Source organism: Epinephelus moara, chromosome 22 (assembly GCF_006386435.1).
Source record: "Epinephelus moara isolate mb chromosome 22, YSFRI_EMoa_1.0, whole genome shotgun sequence".
NCBI classification, from domain to species: domain Eukaryota; kingdom Metazoa; phylum Chordata; class Actinopteri; order Perciformes; family Serranidae; genus Epinephelus; species Epinephelus moara.
In genome coordinates this window covers 41,540,451-41,559,901 of record NC_065527.1, presented here as the reverse complement: position 1 = coordinate 41,559,901, position 19,451 = coordinate 41,540,451, and the positions used below count along the sequence as shown (strand labels likewise).

Here is a 19,451-nt window from a genome sequence, read left to right as displayed (position 1 = left end):
TGTAAAAAAGTTTAAAATGTGCCAACAAGCTGAATATCTTGTTGGCAAATTGTAACATGGATATTAAATAATACACAAATGTCACAAATCATTGCAGTGCGTTTAACATCCTTTTGCAGCTCTGGAGACATAAGCTGTCTGTACAGACAGTGGTGTTGAACTGACCGATGTGAGCGTGGGTCAAAGGCTGGTTCAAGGTCAGGACGAGGCCGTCTGCTGACACGGCGGAGATCTCACGTTTTTCTGTCTCCCACGGGTTGTAGCTGGAGGTGGAGATGACGACCTCGTCTCCAACCTGCACACACAACAAACACACAAGCAAACACATAATCACATGGATGAATACAAGCGTTTGCAGCAGTCGTATGAGATTTTACTCTAAATGTGGTACAGAGTTAACCACATAAACAATTTTTATTTGATTACTTTTGCTTAGAAAACCTTTACATGTCAATACACAAACACAAAATTAAAAGTAAAAGGAAAGCAAGCCGACCTGCCAATCGACAGACTCCGACAGGGTCAGAGTGTTGGATCCAGCGTCAGCAGTGGCAGCCAGTTTGGTATGGTAAACGTTGTGGGGTAGTCCATAGAGCTCCAGTGTTCCAAACACACCTGTGAAACACACACAGAGTAAGATCTGAAACATGTGACACCTTACACAGCATCCCTCTAATCTGGGAAAATTTATATTATGGTATCATTTATTGGGTGTGATAAATTCCACATTCACAGCTGATAATCAACATAGTTTTATTAAACTATCATACAATCTAAAAAGGTTATGACTAAAATCTAGCTTCATTTGGTTATTTATCAATTATAAAACATTAATATGCTGATTTATCATAAATAATATAATAAAGTATATTTTCATGACATATTTAAAATATTTGGAAGCATCTGGTTGAGGATTTATTTCATGTAATAAATGAAACTTTTGTACAATAATGGAGAAATGATAATTTGCTTTAGTGAGACTAGTTTGAAAGCTGCTGGGAATCCTGGATTGAGGATGTGTATGTCTGTTCACATTTCTAGTTATTCAATAGTGCAGTAACTACTCCTGGTTCCTCAGTATGATCATTAGTGTTATTTGGTATGTCTTTTTCTTCTTCCTCTTTCCCCTCTACCTTTTATGTTTGCCTAAATTGTATTATTTTATTTTATTTTACTTAACAAACGTGCACATATGTACATTTGTAGAAGTAAGTATAAATGTAGTATATGTTTATGTGTTGTCTGCATGTGAGAGTAGAAGCATATGTATGTATGGGTATGTGTAAGAGTTTACAGTACATGCATGTGTTCTTTTTTTCTTAAAATATGATGAGAAAAAAAGTATTGCTTCTATATTTCATGTAAGATACAGCAGAATAATCTACAACATTTTGTAAATATATTACTACATGTATTGCATAAAACAATACTTTTATAAATGTGTGACAATACTGTTGATCTCCGTAAGCAGAAAATATTAAAATCAAAACACTACAATGTTGCATGAAATTCTCTTGCAATACAAAATAAATTGTATATTAGTTCATTCTGATGCTGTTTTCTCACCCAGGACTTTGGATCCCTGGTTTGGTCCATTGGGCAGAGGCCAGTCAGGTGTGCGGTGGTCTCCTCTCAGTCTGATGTACAGTTGACCTCTGAACGGCTCGTCTTCCCATCCTGCAATCAGCCTGCCGCCCTAAAACAGCCGCATACATCACCTCATTAAACAAGCTGTCCTGGGCATCAGCTTTCTCCTTTTATACAGATCATCTGTTGATTTCAGTGTTGGTATGTAACCAAAGTACTCAAGTACAATTTTGAGACACTTACAGGCTACTTTACCTAAGTATTTTCATTTTATGCTACTTCATACTGCTACTCCACCACATTTTGGAGGCAAATATTGTACTTTTTATTCCTCTACATTTCTTTGCCAGCTTTAGTCACTTTTACATTAACGCAGAATTTAAATCAATATGCTGTCATGGTTCAAGGGTTTATTTGTAGTGTTTCCTGTTTTATTTTGATGTACTCACCTCTCCTTTCATTGTCAACTTCACTTCCTGTCTTTTTGAGTGTCTGCTGTGCCCTGATTTGTTTCACCTGTCCCTCATCAGCCTTGTTGTCACCTGTTGCTTGTTAACACCCTTGTTTCCCTTGTATATTTAGTCTGTTGGTGTTTCTCAAAATCAAGGATCCTTCCTTGGTAGGATGAGTCCTTCCAAGGAAGGATCCTCCAGAGGCAAGGCATTGAGTCCTTCCTAGCATTCAGTGAACACACATTGGAACAGGCTAACAAGTGCCCCCAGGTGTACGTCATTAACCCTCGGCAGACTGAGGGGGTTTCGTTTCAGGTTACTGTAATAATTTTGGCACTCTCTAATGTTGTTGTACAATTTTAAACAAATGTAACCAGCATTTTCAGAGTCACGTGACTTTTAGGGAGAATATATTTCTGGATCATACTTAAGAGTAAGTGGAGTAATGAAGCAAAGGCAACACCTGAAAAAGTTCTAAATTATCATTTACAGTATGAACACAGACTCACACACAGTTTCGCACTATGATTCCAGTGTTCCATATTTTATGTGTGTATCACCACACACTCCACTACAATAACGTGAATAGTGGAACTGATCTGATGAGTCGCGCTGCTCTCAAACAACTGACCCGCTGCCTGTACATGATAGTGCTGTGTAATCTTCTGAAATAGGTTCACCTCAGAACAAATGAGGAATGCTTTGACCTGCAGGATATTCCAGTGTCTTTACAGTGGCCGTTCTCATCGCAATTCCCCCGAAAAATACACCAATTGGAGCTGACAGAATTTAAGCAATGGTCATGTTGTTATCATGTGAACAGTGGGGGGAGGAGGACTTGTATGCAGCAGTGTTGAAAAAAATATTTGTTGATTTGTATCAACTCTGAATATTTCAAACAATATACTATTGCCTGGTGTGCTTTCTCGCTCTCTTATTGTTTATGTTTACTTCATATATTCTTCTGTTTTCTGCTACTAAGCAAGAAAAGAAAAGCCATCGCTGTCATGTTAGATCCTTGTTATATTTATCTTTTAATAAAAAAATTTAAATTGTATGCCCTCAATGTCAACTATTCCTCACGGTCAAAAGAATCAATATTCTTTAAGGTTTTGTCTCAAAGTTAGAAATGGCAGTGTCTTGACAACACTAGGTTACAGCATTAAAAGTGAAAGTTAAACTCTCAAAAGAAATAACATTTTAAAGTGCTAATCTGGGTCAGGGATTGGCAACCTTGGGCCTGCGTGCCACCACTTGCATGCTGTAAGGCTCATTAGCAGTGAGCATGCAAGAGAGTTTTTTGATATTGGTTGCCCTGTTTTGATTTCTGTTTTTGGTGATGGAGCGTTCATGAGGAGCACTGTTGAAATACATAAAGCCTACCATTCATTGTGTGTGAACTCTGTGTGCACAGAAGGAGCAGCAGAATGCCAGGCGCAGTGTAGTATCTGAAATTCTACTGTGACGCCCTGGGTCAGATGACCAGTTAGGGGCCCAGGGTCAAGAAGGTATTTATGGCCCAGGTCAAGGATTGGTGAAGTCCAACTAGGGTGTCTCTCTGTCATCTGTTTCATTTTGTCTCACATTTCACAAAAACAACCAACCTATATAAGCAGGGTAGTTGGGGCTGTTATTCAGAGCAGTTTATATTGGCTTCGAACCCTCTCTCAGGCAATCCTAGGTGCTTGATTTGATGCTGTACTTCTTGTAATAAACCTTTTCTGTATACAAGCAAGACGGTGTCAGCGGAGTTTCCGTCATCACCTTCACATCATCGCTATTTCATAAACAACAGCAGTGAAGGTGAAAGTTGTCTCGGGTCTAAAAGTTTGCTTTCACACACAAAAAGCTGCTCCTCCTATCCATCGATCTGATCAGCTCTAATTGGATCGACTTATCAATTATCCATCCTGCAATTCAAAACCCTACAAACTGCAGGCAAGGGAAAAAGGAACTAATGAAGAGTTTTGTGCTGCGTTCAGTGACTTGCAAAACCTCAGAATTTAGAGAGGAGAGACAGAATGATTCAAAGGGACAGAAATACATGGAGGGTTTGCAACTTAAGAATTGCCCTTGATGAGAGCGTGGATATGAATGACATACCACGTTTGGCGGTCATAGTGGGATACTGTGATTTGACTGTGAGGGAAGAGCTCTGCTGTTTATTGAAACCAATGACTCAAACAATAAAAGGTGAGGATATAGCCAGAGTTTTTATGGGGCATTTTGAGGACAGAGGATTGACATTATATTGATATGGCACACTGATTAACAAGAAGATTAAATGGCAAATCATATCAGAAAGTTTGCTGACCCCTAATCTAGATAATTGTGGTATTGAGAGAGATTACTGATGACACAGACCTGGATGGAGATGTAGACAGCATCTATCACCACAGTGCTGTATTCAGGTGCAGAACGAGCAGGTCTGGAGGACGAGTTTCCCATGTTGTCGGGGATCTCCAGAACTCCAATGACCGTCAGCTTGTTGAGGGGAGGAGTGTCACTGTCCAAAACCACCCACTCCCCTGTGGTGTGATTGGTATACAAAGGTATTATCATTACAGTTTTCTACTATGTGATGGTTCATACAAAATTTTTGTTTGTATTATGAATTAAAAAGCAACACTGTCACCACGATGAACCATTCAACAATATGAAATTCTGTTGTTCAAAATTACCTGACGGGATGACCACATCAGCGCCCTCTTCTGGTACAGTGAAGTTATTCTCAGCTGAATTTTCCCAGAACGAGGCATCAGACCACAGACTAGAGAGAAACACATGAACAAAGCGCATTTAAGTTTGCAAAAACAAACAAACAAACATAAAAATAAACAAGTGCTGCTCACATTAATGCATCAGTGATAATATATAACACTATGCATCGGGCTGTTCATCGTCATAAGTACTTTTACTTTGCTATTAATACTTACATAATTTTACTTAAATAAGATTCTGAATGTAGTACTCTTACTTGTAACAAAGTATTTTTCAAATTATTGTATTATGTAAGTAACAGAATAAGTGGAGGAAGGAAATGAGCTGTGTTCGAATTCTTCCTGGTCATGATTAACATGTTGAAGAGGAGGTTAAACGTACATGAAGTTTTCTGGCCGGTGGCTGGGTAAAGGGGGAAGCGTGGCTGGAGGTGGTGGTGTTGGTGCGATGCAGTTAGGGTAGAAGCAGCGGTAGACCCCTAAGTTCACCTTGGTGTCCCTCAAAGAGCGGTCAACGCTGTTACGACGCCTGCGCTCACTTCTCTTCCCAGATACTGCAGACACAAAAAATTACAGCTTGTGGTCATCATAAAATCCAATGGCGTTCTGATGTGGATTTAAACCGATAGCAATAACACTGCTAATGAAAATAATGGACATAATTAGGCAGGTCTGACAAGTGTCGTTTTTAAAGGTATCATATAAAGAACTATACTGCGTATACTTACTTGCTATTTTTTCCCAAAAACAGACAAAAAATACCAACAGATTAAATAGTTCCTGTTTCAAATAACCTCCCTGTATATGTTTAAGCAGCCAACAGTCCTGCTGCCCAATCTATGAGCTATAATAAAAAAAGTTATTATTCTTTTTTAATCTATTGATTTTTTTATTTTGTAAAATGTCAAAAAATAGTGAAAATGCCCATCACAAGTTTGTTTTGTCTGACCAACAGTTCCAAACCCCACGAGAAAAGCATCAAATTCTCACATTTGAGATCAGTCCATGTTTGGCATTTTTGCTTAAAAAACTTGATGATCAATCAGTCATTAAAATAAGCATAAAATCAACAGATTTACATTAAAGAGTGTCTAACCGATATAGTAGAGGTTGTTGGAGCTGTCGTCGAAGTACCAGTCTCCGTTCTCGTTGTCGCTGAAGCTCAGCGGTGTGGACGAGCCGTTTCTATCGTCAATGATATGGAATCTATCAGGACTCTGTGTGAAGTTGTGGTTGATGATCACATACTGATCTGACTGTTTGATAAAGAAAAGTACAAGCAAAAAGCGTCAGTAAATAAGCAGAGAATTTGTTTAATATTTGATGTACACTTATATAGTGTCATCCTGTTATTTGCTTCTATCTATAAGAATCAGAACATTTTATTTAGACATGTTATAGTTGGTCTTATACTGTATATAGGCACAGAGAACTTAGAAATATAATAAAAAAATATAGAAATATAAAATAAAAAGAATGAAATAAATGTGAATTATGCTACAATATATAACACAACTTATAGAAACAACAATTAGAAATATGTACAAATATGTTCAATACTTCAAAAAATGTTAATTATATATGCAAAAATAGAATAAGTGAATATAAAATAAAAAAGAGCAGATTATTGCACAGTATTATACATTACTATCAAGTGAATGATCTTTCACTCACCTTGAAGCCATAGAATTTTGCAATGTAAGTGATGTTGGTGATATGATCCATGTCGTCAAAGAACCACCTGTACGTTTGTCCAGAGGGCAGCATGGCCATCCAGCCAAACTTATGAGTAATTCGTTTCTTTAAATAGGGAACCGCACTGGTGCCTGTAATAGAGAGTTTAAAAACAGCACATTTAAAAATACAAATAACAGACAAGACAGATTTATATTACAAATACATCTATATATAGGGTTACACCTCACTTAATTTTATTGTAAAAGTTTTTTTCCTGCAGTAGAGTTCATGACAGAGATCTTGTGCAATTCCTACAAATCACCAGTAGAGGTCAATAAAGATTAAAATATAGGCCGCTGCTTCTGCAACTACGACATGACATGTAGAAAGTCTGACTGTGTAATACCATGTGAGTTGGTTAAGATGACATCTTTGGCCCTCAGAGAGTCAGGTGTTGGGTTGTTTAACGCCAAACGATGGAAGTTGACTGTCTCATCGCACACAGCACCGGGGAAAGCCACACTCCACTCGGAACTCTGGGAACAGTGAGCAGGATCCAGCAAGCCGCTCATAGGCACAACTTTGTGGTCAATGTTTCCTGAAAACAAGGAAACATGGGTGACAAAGAGATTAGGATGATGCAGGGATGAAGGATAAGCCCACTTCAGCTGCAACAACCTGACTTTTTAACCTTTTATGGTGATAAAAATGTAATCATATTGATAATATGTCTGTGTTTCTGATTCATTTCATTTTCCATCTTTATAAAGGACACATTATTCAGATACTAAGATGCACTTATACGGGCGGGTTCGCAATGCAAAATGCTCACTTCTCTAATTTGCTAAATCCTCCATGTAAATAACAATGTGATAGGTGTAGGCGTCTGGTATTGACGCTGTATTTGGTTGAATTCATGTTATGCTCAAAACAAACCTGTGATTAATCAAGGGCCTAAATACACCCCCTTTACCCCAAGCGCCTAAATGCACTTGCACCATGCACTTCAGACCAGACATCATTTAAAAAGGTCTCTAAATGTGTATTAATCCACCACAGAAAATAGTCCCAATCAAATGCACTATTCAAAGCTGTGTGAGAAACATTTAGTAAAAAAAAAAAAAACTGTCAAAAATAAAACTATATATTTTACCCCTATTTTCTTCAGTAGGAACCAATAAGCTGAGTGTTACAGACAAGGTAGGGACGTATTGTAGGCTTTGGTCTTTTCAAGGGATTTGTTGACAATAACAAACATGCAGACTGATTATCTGATGGTTCAACATAATATGTGATAAATATGTGCATTCAAAAAATGAACAGCAAGAGATTAAAAAGTACCTGTGAGGGAGCCGTCAGTGTCCACCAGCTGCACCTCATGCTCCCACCTGAAGCCGGCCTTGTGGGGTGAGTTGAAGTACTCGATACCACTAAACCTGACAGCCCAGCCACCACAACGATCAATACATGTCCCATCGATTCTGGCCACCCCAATGGCTGCGCAAGAGCTGCGGTCGAAGTTGATGAATTTGGTGTTATGGACGCTGAGGCCATCATCCAATGGTGCGATGATACCTCTGTGTGTGCAGAAGTCATCTCCCAGTTCAAGCTCGTCCACATGGCCCACAATGGTGCTGTTTGACATCATCGCCCCTCCTTCCTCTCCAAAGCCACTTACCGCCCACTGCAAGATGCGCTTGGCTTCAATACCAGCTTTCTCATTGTTGACCATGACAAAGTTGTTGAACTGCACAGCGCCCACATTGACCCACTCTGCACCTTTCTCACAGTTCCAGGTGGTGAGGGAGTTGAAGACAGCGGGCTCGGGGGTATTGGACCAGCAGTGTCCTCCCTTCATGGGGTTGAAGTCTACAAAGATCCAAAGGCCAAACCAGCCCTGAGAGTGCACGGTGTTGTTGTAAAACTCACCGAGAGGGACCTTCTTCTGGCAGATGTTTCTGTCATAGGACGGGCCATCGGGGTGCCTGTGCATGCGGTACCAGAAGCCAAAATGGGTGCCTCCAGCAGCGGCGTTGTGGCGGATGATGTTGTCAGGGTTGGTGACCCAGTAGGCGGCTGGAGTGACATCGTCATTTAGCAGGCTGGTGCTTTGTTTGACAAACACAGCCAAGTTGTACTGCAGGATGTTCTTTGTCTCGATGCCATCCTCGATGAAGAAGGCCCCACCCTTGATGTTGTAGATGACGTTGTGCTCCACCAGTAGCCGGTGGGTGTTGTGGATGGTTACGGCCCTGTTGAAGGTCTGATGGATGGCACAACCCCGAACATATGACTTGTAGTCGATGTCTCCCATCAGATGCCAGTGAATGGGATAACGTCCCAGCCTGAAGGCCTGTCCTGCATGGAAGACCTGTTGCATAAAAGCATTAAGTTTATCATTTCAATTTTTGGTACATACTAAGTGCATACAAAAGGAACAAAAATGAAAACATTGTGAGACTGAGGAGATTTAAAAAAAAAAACAAGACTAATCCTTTCACTAAAAGTCAGCTGTAAAAAAAGAGTTTCAGCAGTAAAACAGTTTGAAGCATTTCACCTCAACATATTCCAGTCTGCCGATTGCAAGATTCTCATTTGGTCTGGGTGCGTGGAACATGATGCAGCCTCCATACTCATCACTGCCGATTTCTTCTCCAAACCGCCCTTGGAAACAGGTTTGAGTTGCGAATTCACCTGCAGCACAGAGACAGAAAGATGTTAATGTTAACCCCTGTGATAATATACTACACCGTGCTTTTAGTATGTCAATATAATTAAACAAAATGATGCCCAAATTGTAGGAGTCAAGTATACAATGCACGTCATATCTTTTAATTTTGTGTCTTTGTTGAATTGCTCTAAAAACTATTATATTTCTACAATTTCAAAAGTTCACAGTATCTTACTTTTTAAATTACCACGTGTTAACCTAGAGTAAAGAAACAATTAGTGGATGAATCAGTTTATTAACAATCAAATTTTATTTATTTTTTTCAAGCAAAAATTTCACCACCCTCTGATATTTTCTTGGTTTTAGTCACTCCAGGCTCTGGGATATTAGCAGGTTAGCTGATAATGAGAATAATGTTTAGTTGCAGCCTTAACATAGCGCAAGGCCATAGCCATGGAGTCAACACTGGGGGACACCAGATCTGACAACCTAATTTCCTATAATATAATATAATATAATATAATATAATATAATATAATATAATATAATATGTCATAAGCAAGTATACATCTATACAACGTACTATATGAATATGCAATAAATGAAAGCCACTACTGTCTGCTGGGCAACATAAAAGACTGGCACTTTACACAGACCTCATGTAGGGTATATGACAAATATAACACAATAAAGACATTAAAGTTAGTTGAATAATGCTTGTGAGCACCATTATTCAAGATTCAAGTTACAAGGTCAAGGTAAACAAGGTCACTGGAAGAATTCTTCTTCTTCTTCATTACTTTCAAATGTTTTTGTTTCAAATATTTCATTACTTTCATATCAATATATGTGGAAAATTAAAATATAATATGAGTGTTAAAGTGTCCTTTATGTTGCGCTGCCTGTGTAATTTATGTAGACAATAGTCGTGTTTATTTATTGCATATTTACATAATATATTTCATATCTTTACTTGCTTATGATGAACAATATAGGAAAATTAGGAAATGAGTATATGAGTATAAAATAATAAGAAATGATTTTTCAAATGTTTAATGTTTGTTTTATTTTTTTCTGAGAAGGGGTGGATGGACCTCCCAACATACTTAATCCCCCTCAATACTGGCTATTGCCTGGGAACCAAAGCCTTGACATAAAGACACAGCAGTGACACCACTCCAGGTTTTGTGAGAAAAGGATGGCAAGTTTCCATGTTTTAACTTCACCTGACAAAACAATCTATAAAAAACAGAAAATGCATATAGCAAACTCTTCTCTCTATCTGACAGCGGCTTTATGCCTCTCATTCCTAACTTTGACACAGCGTTTTGTGTCAAATTAAATCAGCAAAAAGTTATAACACAGTACCTGTATTGAAGCCATCGGGGCAGGCTTCTATCTTGTCATTCCACTCTTGGTGTTGGGAGCCTCGTACCAAGATGTTCCTGGTGAGGAGACCCACTTCAGCTCTGCCCTCAAACACAGTACCATCAGGCAGTGTGACAGTCACCCCGAGGTGAGTGTACTTGAGCGGCTCGGTCAGGGTTAGGGTCATGCCATCGGCTGACACGGCGGCGATCCTCCTCACCTCGTTCTCTCTCTGACTGTGTCTGAAAAAAGAAACAAATGATTTCTTCCTGCAGCTCAATGACATCGTCTTACCAGTGTCCATTTACAGAATATATGGTAATACAGTATATGAGACTGGCTAACTCAGAGCTGTGTAAATCATTAAATGTGTAAATCCATCCACCTGTGACCTTTAGTGTTTCTTGTGACAGCAAATATTAACATAAGAACTACAATTTCAGCTGAATAATTATGTGATCATATTTTATTGGCGTGAAATTTTGATTTTTTTTTTTTTTTTTACCTTTAAGGGGAGGCGAATGTGTGTATAAGGTATTCATTTATTTCTATGTTTATCTCCCAGGAGTGCTTTTTCTGTGCTGCTCTGTTGAGATTTATTTCAACTTCATAGGATTTGGTTAATTTAAGGTATAATCCTGACATCGTCTTCAGGGGGTGCTTGACTTCACACACACAGTTATGAAACAACCTGTCACACATCCGCCTGGAGGTGTGAGTATGTGTGTGTGTGTGTGTGTGTGTGTGTGTGTGTGTGCATGTTTTTCTGTTTATGTACTCAATCACAAAAAATACAGGAACCGTGAGGATGAGAGGAAAGGGTTTAAATTTTTAAGACTCTAAGCCAAACTGTTTGACATATTTAAGTTGTAAAATTATATTTTTATACTTTCTAGGCTGATTATTGATCATTGTCACTGACTTCACATAAGGCCAGGGTTGAAAGACTTTAGCTCTCCAAAAAGGGGAAAGAAGAAAAATTTATGGGGAGCTCTAAAATATCACAATTTTTTGGTACCACTTCTGTTTTACTGTATAAATTTATATTTCTTGTATATTTAAATTCCTGTTATCTTGCTCTGTGAGATGAACATTTGAGGCTGTGGACATGTTCATAATTGTCCTGGGATGCATCCTAGGTCTGGTCTATTAAATCAGGAGGACGACAAATGACGGAGATAAATAAATTAGACCTCAGCCATATTGTTTTGTGGATAAAACATAGTTAGCAGCAGTCACTGTGGTTCAGTTCTCATATGATGTTATTTTCTTTCTTTATTAATAACCGTATTTAAGAAAAAAAAATCCCCATTATCTTGGTTTCTGCTTCGACATGCATGAATCCATGACTTCGCTATACCTGTGGCCGGTGGAAGCGATGACAATTTCATCTCCAGCTTTCCATGTCACTGCTTTCATCAGAGTTAGTGTGACGGCGCCACTGGTTGCTGTTTGGGCCAGATGTGTCCAGGGGACAGGAACTGGAATACCTGGAGAAACAGGTTGTCAACAATGAGGAGGGCTGATGAGGTGGCACTAATAATAACACCCCTTCGGGACACAAGACTCAAATGACCCTGTCAGCTTACCATTATGTGACATAATGACATGTAATCACCGCTTTTGGAATGTTTGGGTCAGGACTATTTCTGTTTAACTGTTGCTTAATGGAAATTACTGTAGTGGAAGAAGTATTCTGATCCTTTTACAACAAATGCATGCTTCAGTACAATTCACAATCTTATTTAAAGTCCCCCTCCAGACATGTTTTAAAGCAGTGGTTATCAATGTTTTTCAGGCCCCCTTAGCTGAAAGAGAGACAGAGCAGGGACCCCCTACTGCTTATATAAACTGTATAAAATTGAGCTGCACTTGAGATTCTCTCAATATATCCGAATGTGCTTGCTTGTAGCTGCTAAAGTAAGTCCCAACAGTTTTAGGATGGTTAAGTGTGTTAGCCTCCCCCTCTGCACTTGCACTGGTGGCTTCTGGAGGGACGGTGTGTCAGAGGCTCTTGCTTGAAAAGCCAATAACAAACCATTGTGGCTCACAAGACTGTCCGTGCGTTTGGAAAAACAGTACAGCTAACTGGCCAATTTGTTTCAATCGTACGTAACTGTTAGCTAACTAGTTCACCTCGCCATTATGGATAAGCGCTACACAGTGTGGTAAATTAATTTTAATTATGAATAGGCCCATTTATCTTTCCTAATGTTTGATTTGTGTTAATGTGTTTTAAGATTTCTTAAAAAAAAAAAACCCCTCTGAATTTCAATTTAAATGAAGCAATGTTTTTTTTGTAGTTGATGAGGTGTAACTGATTTTATTTACTCTATAAAAGCGCTGGCAGGCAGATTTTTCTTTGGTCAGAGCCAGGCTAACAGTTTCCCCTTCTTTCCAGTCTAAGCTAACCAGCTTCTGGCTGTAGCTTCATATTGATCCTTTCATCTTTCCATCTATGTTTGTGTGTGTTCATACCATGCAGGTCCAGCACTCCCTCTCTGACTGCCAGCGTCTTGGCTCCGTAGACAGGAAGTTCAGGTGCCCGCAGGTCTCCATGAAGTGTGATGATGGCTTTGTGCTGGAATGGCGCCCCCTCCTGGCCGATCTGAAGCCGTCCACCATCTGTAATCAGGATGTTTTCCGCCTGCAGCTCAATGTCCGCTTCATCAAAAATCAGCGACCCTCCTGAGCACAAGGAAACAGCAAATTACAAACCAAATACTGGTTGCAAAAAGAGTTTTATATTCTTGTACTGTGCATTTACACTGTATGTGAGGTGTCATTTAAATATATTACCTGATTGGGACAAATAAAGTCTTGTTTGTTTTTGTGCAAAAAAATCAACAGCCTCTCTAATGATCCTACAAATGCTGCACCCAAAAATTATATATACTGTGTATATAGAATATATTTAACTTCTTAAACATTCTTGAGTGAATAGAAGATTTGAGCAGAAACATTTGACAAATTTTGAATCTAGAAAAGACTTATCTGTATCATACAAATTCAGAATGTCTGTATGGATAAATATTCAAAAGACCTGTTATAGAGTCATTTTTGTACCTTGAATGAGGAGCATTTTCAGCACAGGGGTGTTGGTGTCCAGCAGGATGGTCTGGCCTTTGGAGATGACGGCAAACGAGCCCTTCTCAGGTGGAGACAGACCGCCCCACGTGAACCTGGACGACCACACGTCAATGTAGAAGAAATCTGCATTATCCTGAAGAAAAGGAAAAGTACTGGATTAAGACAAGCATATATTATAGAGATATGAAATCAGTCTCAATATATGTGAAACAGACGTGACACTGTGTTATGAGTAAAGTCAGGGGCTCTGACTGTCCTTTCTTACCATATTGGCGATGCCTCGGTCTCCTATGCTGACTCTGACTTTGGTTTCCTGTGACTGTCGCTGAGCGTTCGTAACACAGATGATGTGTGTGTTGTTAGTGGATTGAACGTCACACACAGAGCCTGCGATGGTCACGTTGAGTTCATTCATGTCGGTGCTGTAAGGAGGGAAAGACAGTGAACAATACATAAATAATTGATGAAATAACAGAGAGATGGATCAGATAGATGACTGTATGTATATATAAGAATATATAAAAGATACAATAGCATAACTCTAACATAACAATAGAATACTAGATAGCAATTATGTGATATACTGTAGTATGACTTTTCTCATTCTGGGTGTGTATTGGAAATCATTACGTGCCAAAAGTAACACCATGTATTTGCATTTAACCAGCAATGAAAGCCAAGACATTCCATCAAACAAAAACAATTGTGTGGTGTAACTTGAGCGGTTAATTCTTAACCAGTGGTTCATAATCTGGGTGTGACTCTCCATTGTGTCCTCTGTACACTGCAAAGTCTCTTCCTTTACTGCACCTGAAACCAGAGCCTGTGATTGTGAGCCGGGTGCCTCCAGCTGTGCCTCCTCTGCGTGGAGAAACCTCGGTGATCACGGGAGTCAACTGAGATTTGTAGGTGTAGCCATTTGATATGTTGACGGAATCCATCTGGTTGTTGACGGCAACCACGCAGCTCACCACTGATTGAGTCTCTGAGAGCAGACAGAGCAATAACAAGTAGACAGACACAGTTTAACAACAAAAGGACAGGAAGAATTAAGATGTGTGCTCAGAGATAACAAACAAGCCTTAGATGCTTTATCGTCCATGACAAGTTATTGTCTTATCTGACATGCCTATCATTTCACATGTAAGGCTGACAACATTCCTCATAGACAGTCTGTCTCCATTAGACTTAATTTAAAGTTCAACTTAGACAGGACTGGTTTGTCATCATGAGTCGAGAGCAGGAACACATTCTTAACAAAGAATGACCAGAAAACCCTGTGTTCTTCAACCTTTAAACAAAGGTGTTAATTGGGAGAAGCAGTCTAATGATTACTTTGTGTTTGTGGGATGTTATAGAAGATTATAGGCATGGCTTCAGATATGACAATAAAAATTCTTTGTGCCTCCCATCATAATGGCAGCATTACAATTAATAAATAAATTAGAAATACTGTGTACATATCTGTGTTGTTAGTTTACTGACTCTACTTAAAATCTACAGTAACTAATATGGATCCTTATGAAGAGATTGTTCCCTGAACTGCTGTTCACGAGGCCAAATCTCTATTTAAAATCATGTATATTTTTCCTCATGAGAAAGATCTGACACCTAAAGGTATACTTTACAGAAATTATTGGCTGAAATTATTGATTGTTGTAAACAGTATCACCAGCAAAAGATAAAGTAAAAGCCAATCCCAGCTTGATGCCAAATGTTATATCTGTTTTTTCTTCACCACAGGCCACTATGTTTTTTTCCCCTCACTGCTGCAGCTTAGACGCATTACCCCACTACCCACATTTATATCCCATTCATTCTCTATGTAAGCAGCTGTGCAATGCATTCTGGAAGCGCAGTGTTGCGTTTTGAAGGATGGGGCGTCTGCTTCTTGTTTGCATAAAGTTCAACGTAGGCTACTTTATACAAACCAGGGGTGTCCAGCACCACTCGCGGGCTCTGAAACTACTGAAAAACCTTTAAACAAACTGTTGGCGATCTGAAATGAAGACATATTCAGCAACAACATGGCTTATTTCTCACCCTACATGTTTTTTTAGAAACACATTTAGGTGAACTGTTTTCATAATATAAGAGAAAGATCCTATCCAGTTGGTCCAGTTTGGAATCCAGGAGCAGACAGCCCAAATGTTTAGTGGCATGCCCATCAAGTGTCCAATGCTGGGAAGCAGTGCGACCCCTCACGTTTAGGACATGTAGCATCATACAGAATTTCTTTCTGTCTAAATGAAAACTTATTTTGTTTTTACAAGGCTTTCAAATGGATTTTGAAGTTTGGACACCAGTGCATTTGATCAGCAGATTGTGTTATTTTATTTATTATTTTTGTTTGATCTGAGTTGACAATCCTGGTTGAAAGGCAGTAAATTGAATTTACCGTTGATGGCTGGAGACTGGCAGTACAGACGGGTTGATGTGGACATTTCTCTTTGAACTTCACACTCCTCCCCGCAGATTGTCACAGTGGAGTTGTGCGGGTCAAACCCAGAGCCCTGCACAGACAGCAGGGCACCACCACCGAAACTGCCTGAATCACAGATTAGAGAGAAAGAACTTATTCAGTATGATAATATTAAAACTGAATTGCTGCTGAAGAATATCAGATTTTGCCACCACACAGGAGATTTAGAGTCCCACAGGTTCAATGGAACAGACTGAGGAACACAAAAGTATAGGTTGTTCCTCAGTCAAATCAAAGTTTGGAGTACCTGTGTCAAACACTGAATGTAAAAGGGAGCAATTAAATTATTCACACTGCATCCACCTTTTGTAATATCTGATGTGAACTGTAGTGTTTGTAATGTGGTTTTGTTGTTTGGTTGAGCTGCACTGGGTTCCCTATATGCCCTGGAGAAAAAGTTGACCCCTCTGATAGTCACTGTATATCACACTCTGTTTAGTCCGTCTCTCTGCTTACCCTCGTTTGGCTGCACGCTGCTCAGAGTCAGCTCATACTTGAACGTGACATCTGACTCAGCGTAACCTTTGACCTGGTGATGCAGCATGATTTCGTATGCCCCTCCTGGGTTGTCTCCTGCCGTGCACTGAACCTGTGTGTCTGAGACTGTAGACACGGCACAGGGGACATGGTTTATGGTGACAGAGATGTGCTGAGAGTCGGTGCCAAATCCTGAACCCGTCAGTGTGATGACTGCACCACCCAGCCCTATGATAAATAAACAGAGAGGGAAAGACAAGGTAATGATGAGAGAAGGTTTACATGGGACTGGATGTATACAATATGAACTTAAGACAGTGTTTTCTCCTGTTGTCAGGTTAAAATCAAGTTACTTTAATCATCGAGGATTAATTCTTTATACTGAAATTGTAAGGCCACATAAAGCTCTAGAGATCTAGAGATTTTTTTTATGTACATTTCATTCTCACAGATTGATCTTGGTTTGTTTTTCTGTTTTACTGATGCACTCCTGTTAGAAAACAAGCAACTGCAGTCAGATGATATTTGTTGCAGTAATTTACTTGCAATGATTCTTTTATTGATTTATTTTCTGATCAAGGTTTACAACTGGGTAAAAATACCATATTACTACTATTTAAAACACTTCTGCACCCAATACACACATATGTTAAACTATATTTGATATAATTTTGCTGTTGTTAAATACCTCCAGCCTTTTTACTACAATTCATTAAGAATTTTCTTTCTTAATTTTTTTCTTTAATTTTCTTCCTAAATTCAATGTAACATGGCATAACTAATACAAATGGTCATTTTGTGGGTGATGTATTCCTTTAAGTAAATCGAATGAATGCCATCTCAAATAAGGTAACAAACTTTTCTCCTGACCAGTTTCTTGTTACAGGGTAGTGTTACTATGACTTAAGAATATAGAGTAACATAATTACCAGTGGTAGGGCTGATGGAGCTGATGACAGGAGTGTGAGCTGCAGAGTAGGTGAAATTGAGGGGAGGATACTGCACTGAAAGCACCTGGATGATGACGGTTACCAGCCCCTCATCGTGGGGAGGTGTCAGGCAGCGAAGCATTCCCGGCATCACTTCCTCAATCTCGCATGGTTCATCACCAACCATCACGCTTGTGTTCCCCGGAGCGAAGCCATTCCCAGTGAAGACAAGAGGAGTTCCTCCTTCCACGCTGCCCATGTCGGGGTTGAGGGTGGCTTGGGCATGGCTGCTCAGAGTGACAGATCCGGATGCAAGGCCTTTGCTTCTTACAATCACTTCAATTGGATGGTTGCCTGCAGGCAGAGCATCAACTCGCACTTGGATGTTGTCATCAGCCACGGCAGTGACTTCCAGCTCTGAGGCGCTGGCAAAAACTGCCACGTTATCGACACTGTTGCCAAACCCTGAGCCAGAGATGGTGACAGTGGTTGGATCGCTGATGCTGTCGGGGGAAATACTGGCAATTGCAGGAGTGACGGAAGAAGAGTATGTGAAGGAGCAGTTTGAATAACAGGAGCTTTGGATCCTGCCCATTTGGAAGACGACATCACCAGTGTGTGGCTGAGAAGGAGAGGTGTCACAGGCAATGAACGTGTAATTGACTGACACAACAGCGCACGGCTCGCTGGCAGTTGTCACTTGTCCTGAGGAGAAGCCAGAGCCTTCGATGAGGAGCCGTGTGTGGCCAGTAGGGCTGCCGATAGCAGGCGAGACCGAGTCGACCACAGGCAGAACAACAAAACGCCGGTCGAGCTCATTTGGTATGGCAAAGATGGCGCTGCCGAGGTTGTTGACTCTGATGGCTACGGGGAGAGGGACGCCAATGGGAAGTTCGCTGTCGTGGCTGAGGTGGCAGATGACCTCAGAGTGAGAGCTGTTGATCACCTGACAGGGCTCACCTCCCACTGTTACCTGCAGGACACAGAGACACCAAGCTGTCACAAAAAGCTCTGTATAGGCATTCACTTTATTTTAGGAGGTGACTGAACTCTAAGTAAAACACACTTCAGCTCCAGACAAGACGATGATGATGAAGCATCTGGAGTAGAAAGATATTGTAAATTATTTATGTACAATCTGGAAACACACAGAGGCTCACTGACGGTTAAACTGGTTTGCTGCAGAGAACAAAATTAAGTCCTGTATATTTCATTCATAGTGACCTGTGACTGACATATAGCCTAATGATCATTGTAAATAATGGCAACACAACACACAATGTAAACTGGGTTTATTTCAATAACTGAATGTATATAATGCTGTAAAGGTCTCATACAGTGATACTCAACTTGAGGCCTGCCATAGGCTGCTAAGTGGCCCACTGACCATTTTCTCATTCACAGTAAAAATAAATTGATTCAGATTGGGATTTTTTCGTACTTTGAATGTAAATAATGGCCCAGAGTGCATAAAAAAACATCACAATAGAGCTTATTTATCAAAAAAGTTCCATGGGGGGATCTCCCGCATCCCCCGACAGATGTCTAGGCTAAACCCCAAATGTCTCCAAATTTTAGAAACACCCCTGCATACTCCTGACCTGTACCAGGCTGCTGAGACTTGACTTGCCCCTTGGCAAAGATGAGAGAGAACAGAAAATGTTGAAAAATTGAAAACAGGCAATTTATTTAACATATATATATATATATATATATATATATATATGTATGCAGATTAATATAAAATATAAATATATAAATCGTGTTAGTTTATTAACTGGCCCCCTAGCTTCCTGTCACTTTGCAAAAGTGGCCCTCTGCCAAAGCCAGTTGAGCATTCCTGTTCTAGTGCCTCACAGAGTTGTTCTGTTTTATTGTTTTCCCAACTTTTGTTCAGATAAATAAAATAATTGGTTTAATTATCCTGCAAGTTTGTCAAATACAGACCTACTGATGCAAAACAAGCTATTCAAAAAGTTTCCTTTCTTAGTTTTAGAA

The 19,451-nt window shown here is 39.8% G+C and overlaps 1 protein-coding gene across 2 annotated transcripts in view; it reads right to left on the bottom strand.

The window, feature by feature from the left end:
- The window catches only part of LOC126384109 (fibrocystin-L-like), a 62,710-nt gene that overhangs the window by 13,650 nt on the left and 29,609 nt on the right, over positions 1–19,451 (bottom strand). For both annotated transcript variants that reach the window (XM_050035015.1, XM_050035016.1), the window contains exons 39-58: positions 17,454–18,426; positions 16,504–16,752; positions 15,964–16,113; positions 14,376–14,550; positions 13,831–13,987; positions 13,542–13,698; positions 12,954–13,163; positions 11,836–11,965; positions 10,476–10,717; positions 8,994–9,130; positions 7,778–8,807; positions 6,843–7,034; positions 6,434–6,585; positions 5,856–6,015; positions 5,142–5,313; positions 4,721–4,809; positions 4,404–4,567; positions 1,567–1,696; positions 497–615; positions 166–295 (exon numbers count right to left, since the gene is read on the bottom strand). In XM_050035015.1, the coding sequence (XP_049890972.1) occupies positions 166–295; positions 497–615; positions 1,567–1,696; positions 4,404–4,567; positions 4,721–4,809; positions 5,142–5,313; positions 5,856–6,015; positions 6,434–6,585; positions 6,843–7,034; positions 7,778–8,807; positions 8,994–9,130; positions 10,476–10,717; positions 11,836–11,965; positions 12,954–13,163; positions 13,542–13,698; positions 13,831–13,987; positions 14,376–14,550; positions 15,964–16,113; positions 16,504–16,752; positions 17,454–18,426 (4,918 nt within the window). The remainder of the gene's footprint in view (positions 1–165; positions 296–496; positions 616–1,566; positions 1,697–4,403; positions 4,568–4,720; positions 4,810–5,141; positions 5,314–5,855; positions 6,016–6,433; positions 6,586–6,842; positions 7,035–7,777; positions 8,808–8,993; positions 9,131–10,475; positions 10,718–11,835; positions 11,966–12,953; positions 13,164–13,541; positions 13,699–13,830; positions 13,988–14,375; positions 14,551–15,963; positions 16,114–16,503; positions 16,753–17,453; positions 18,427–19,451) is intronic.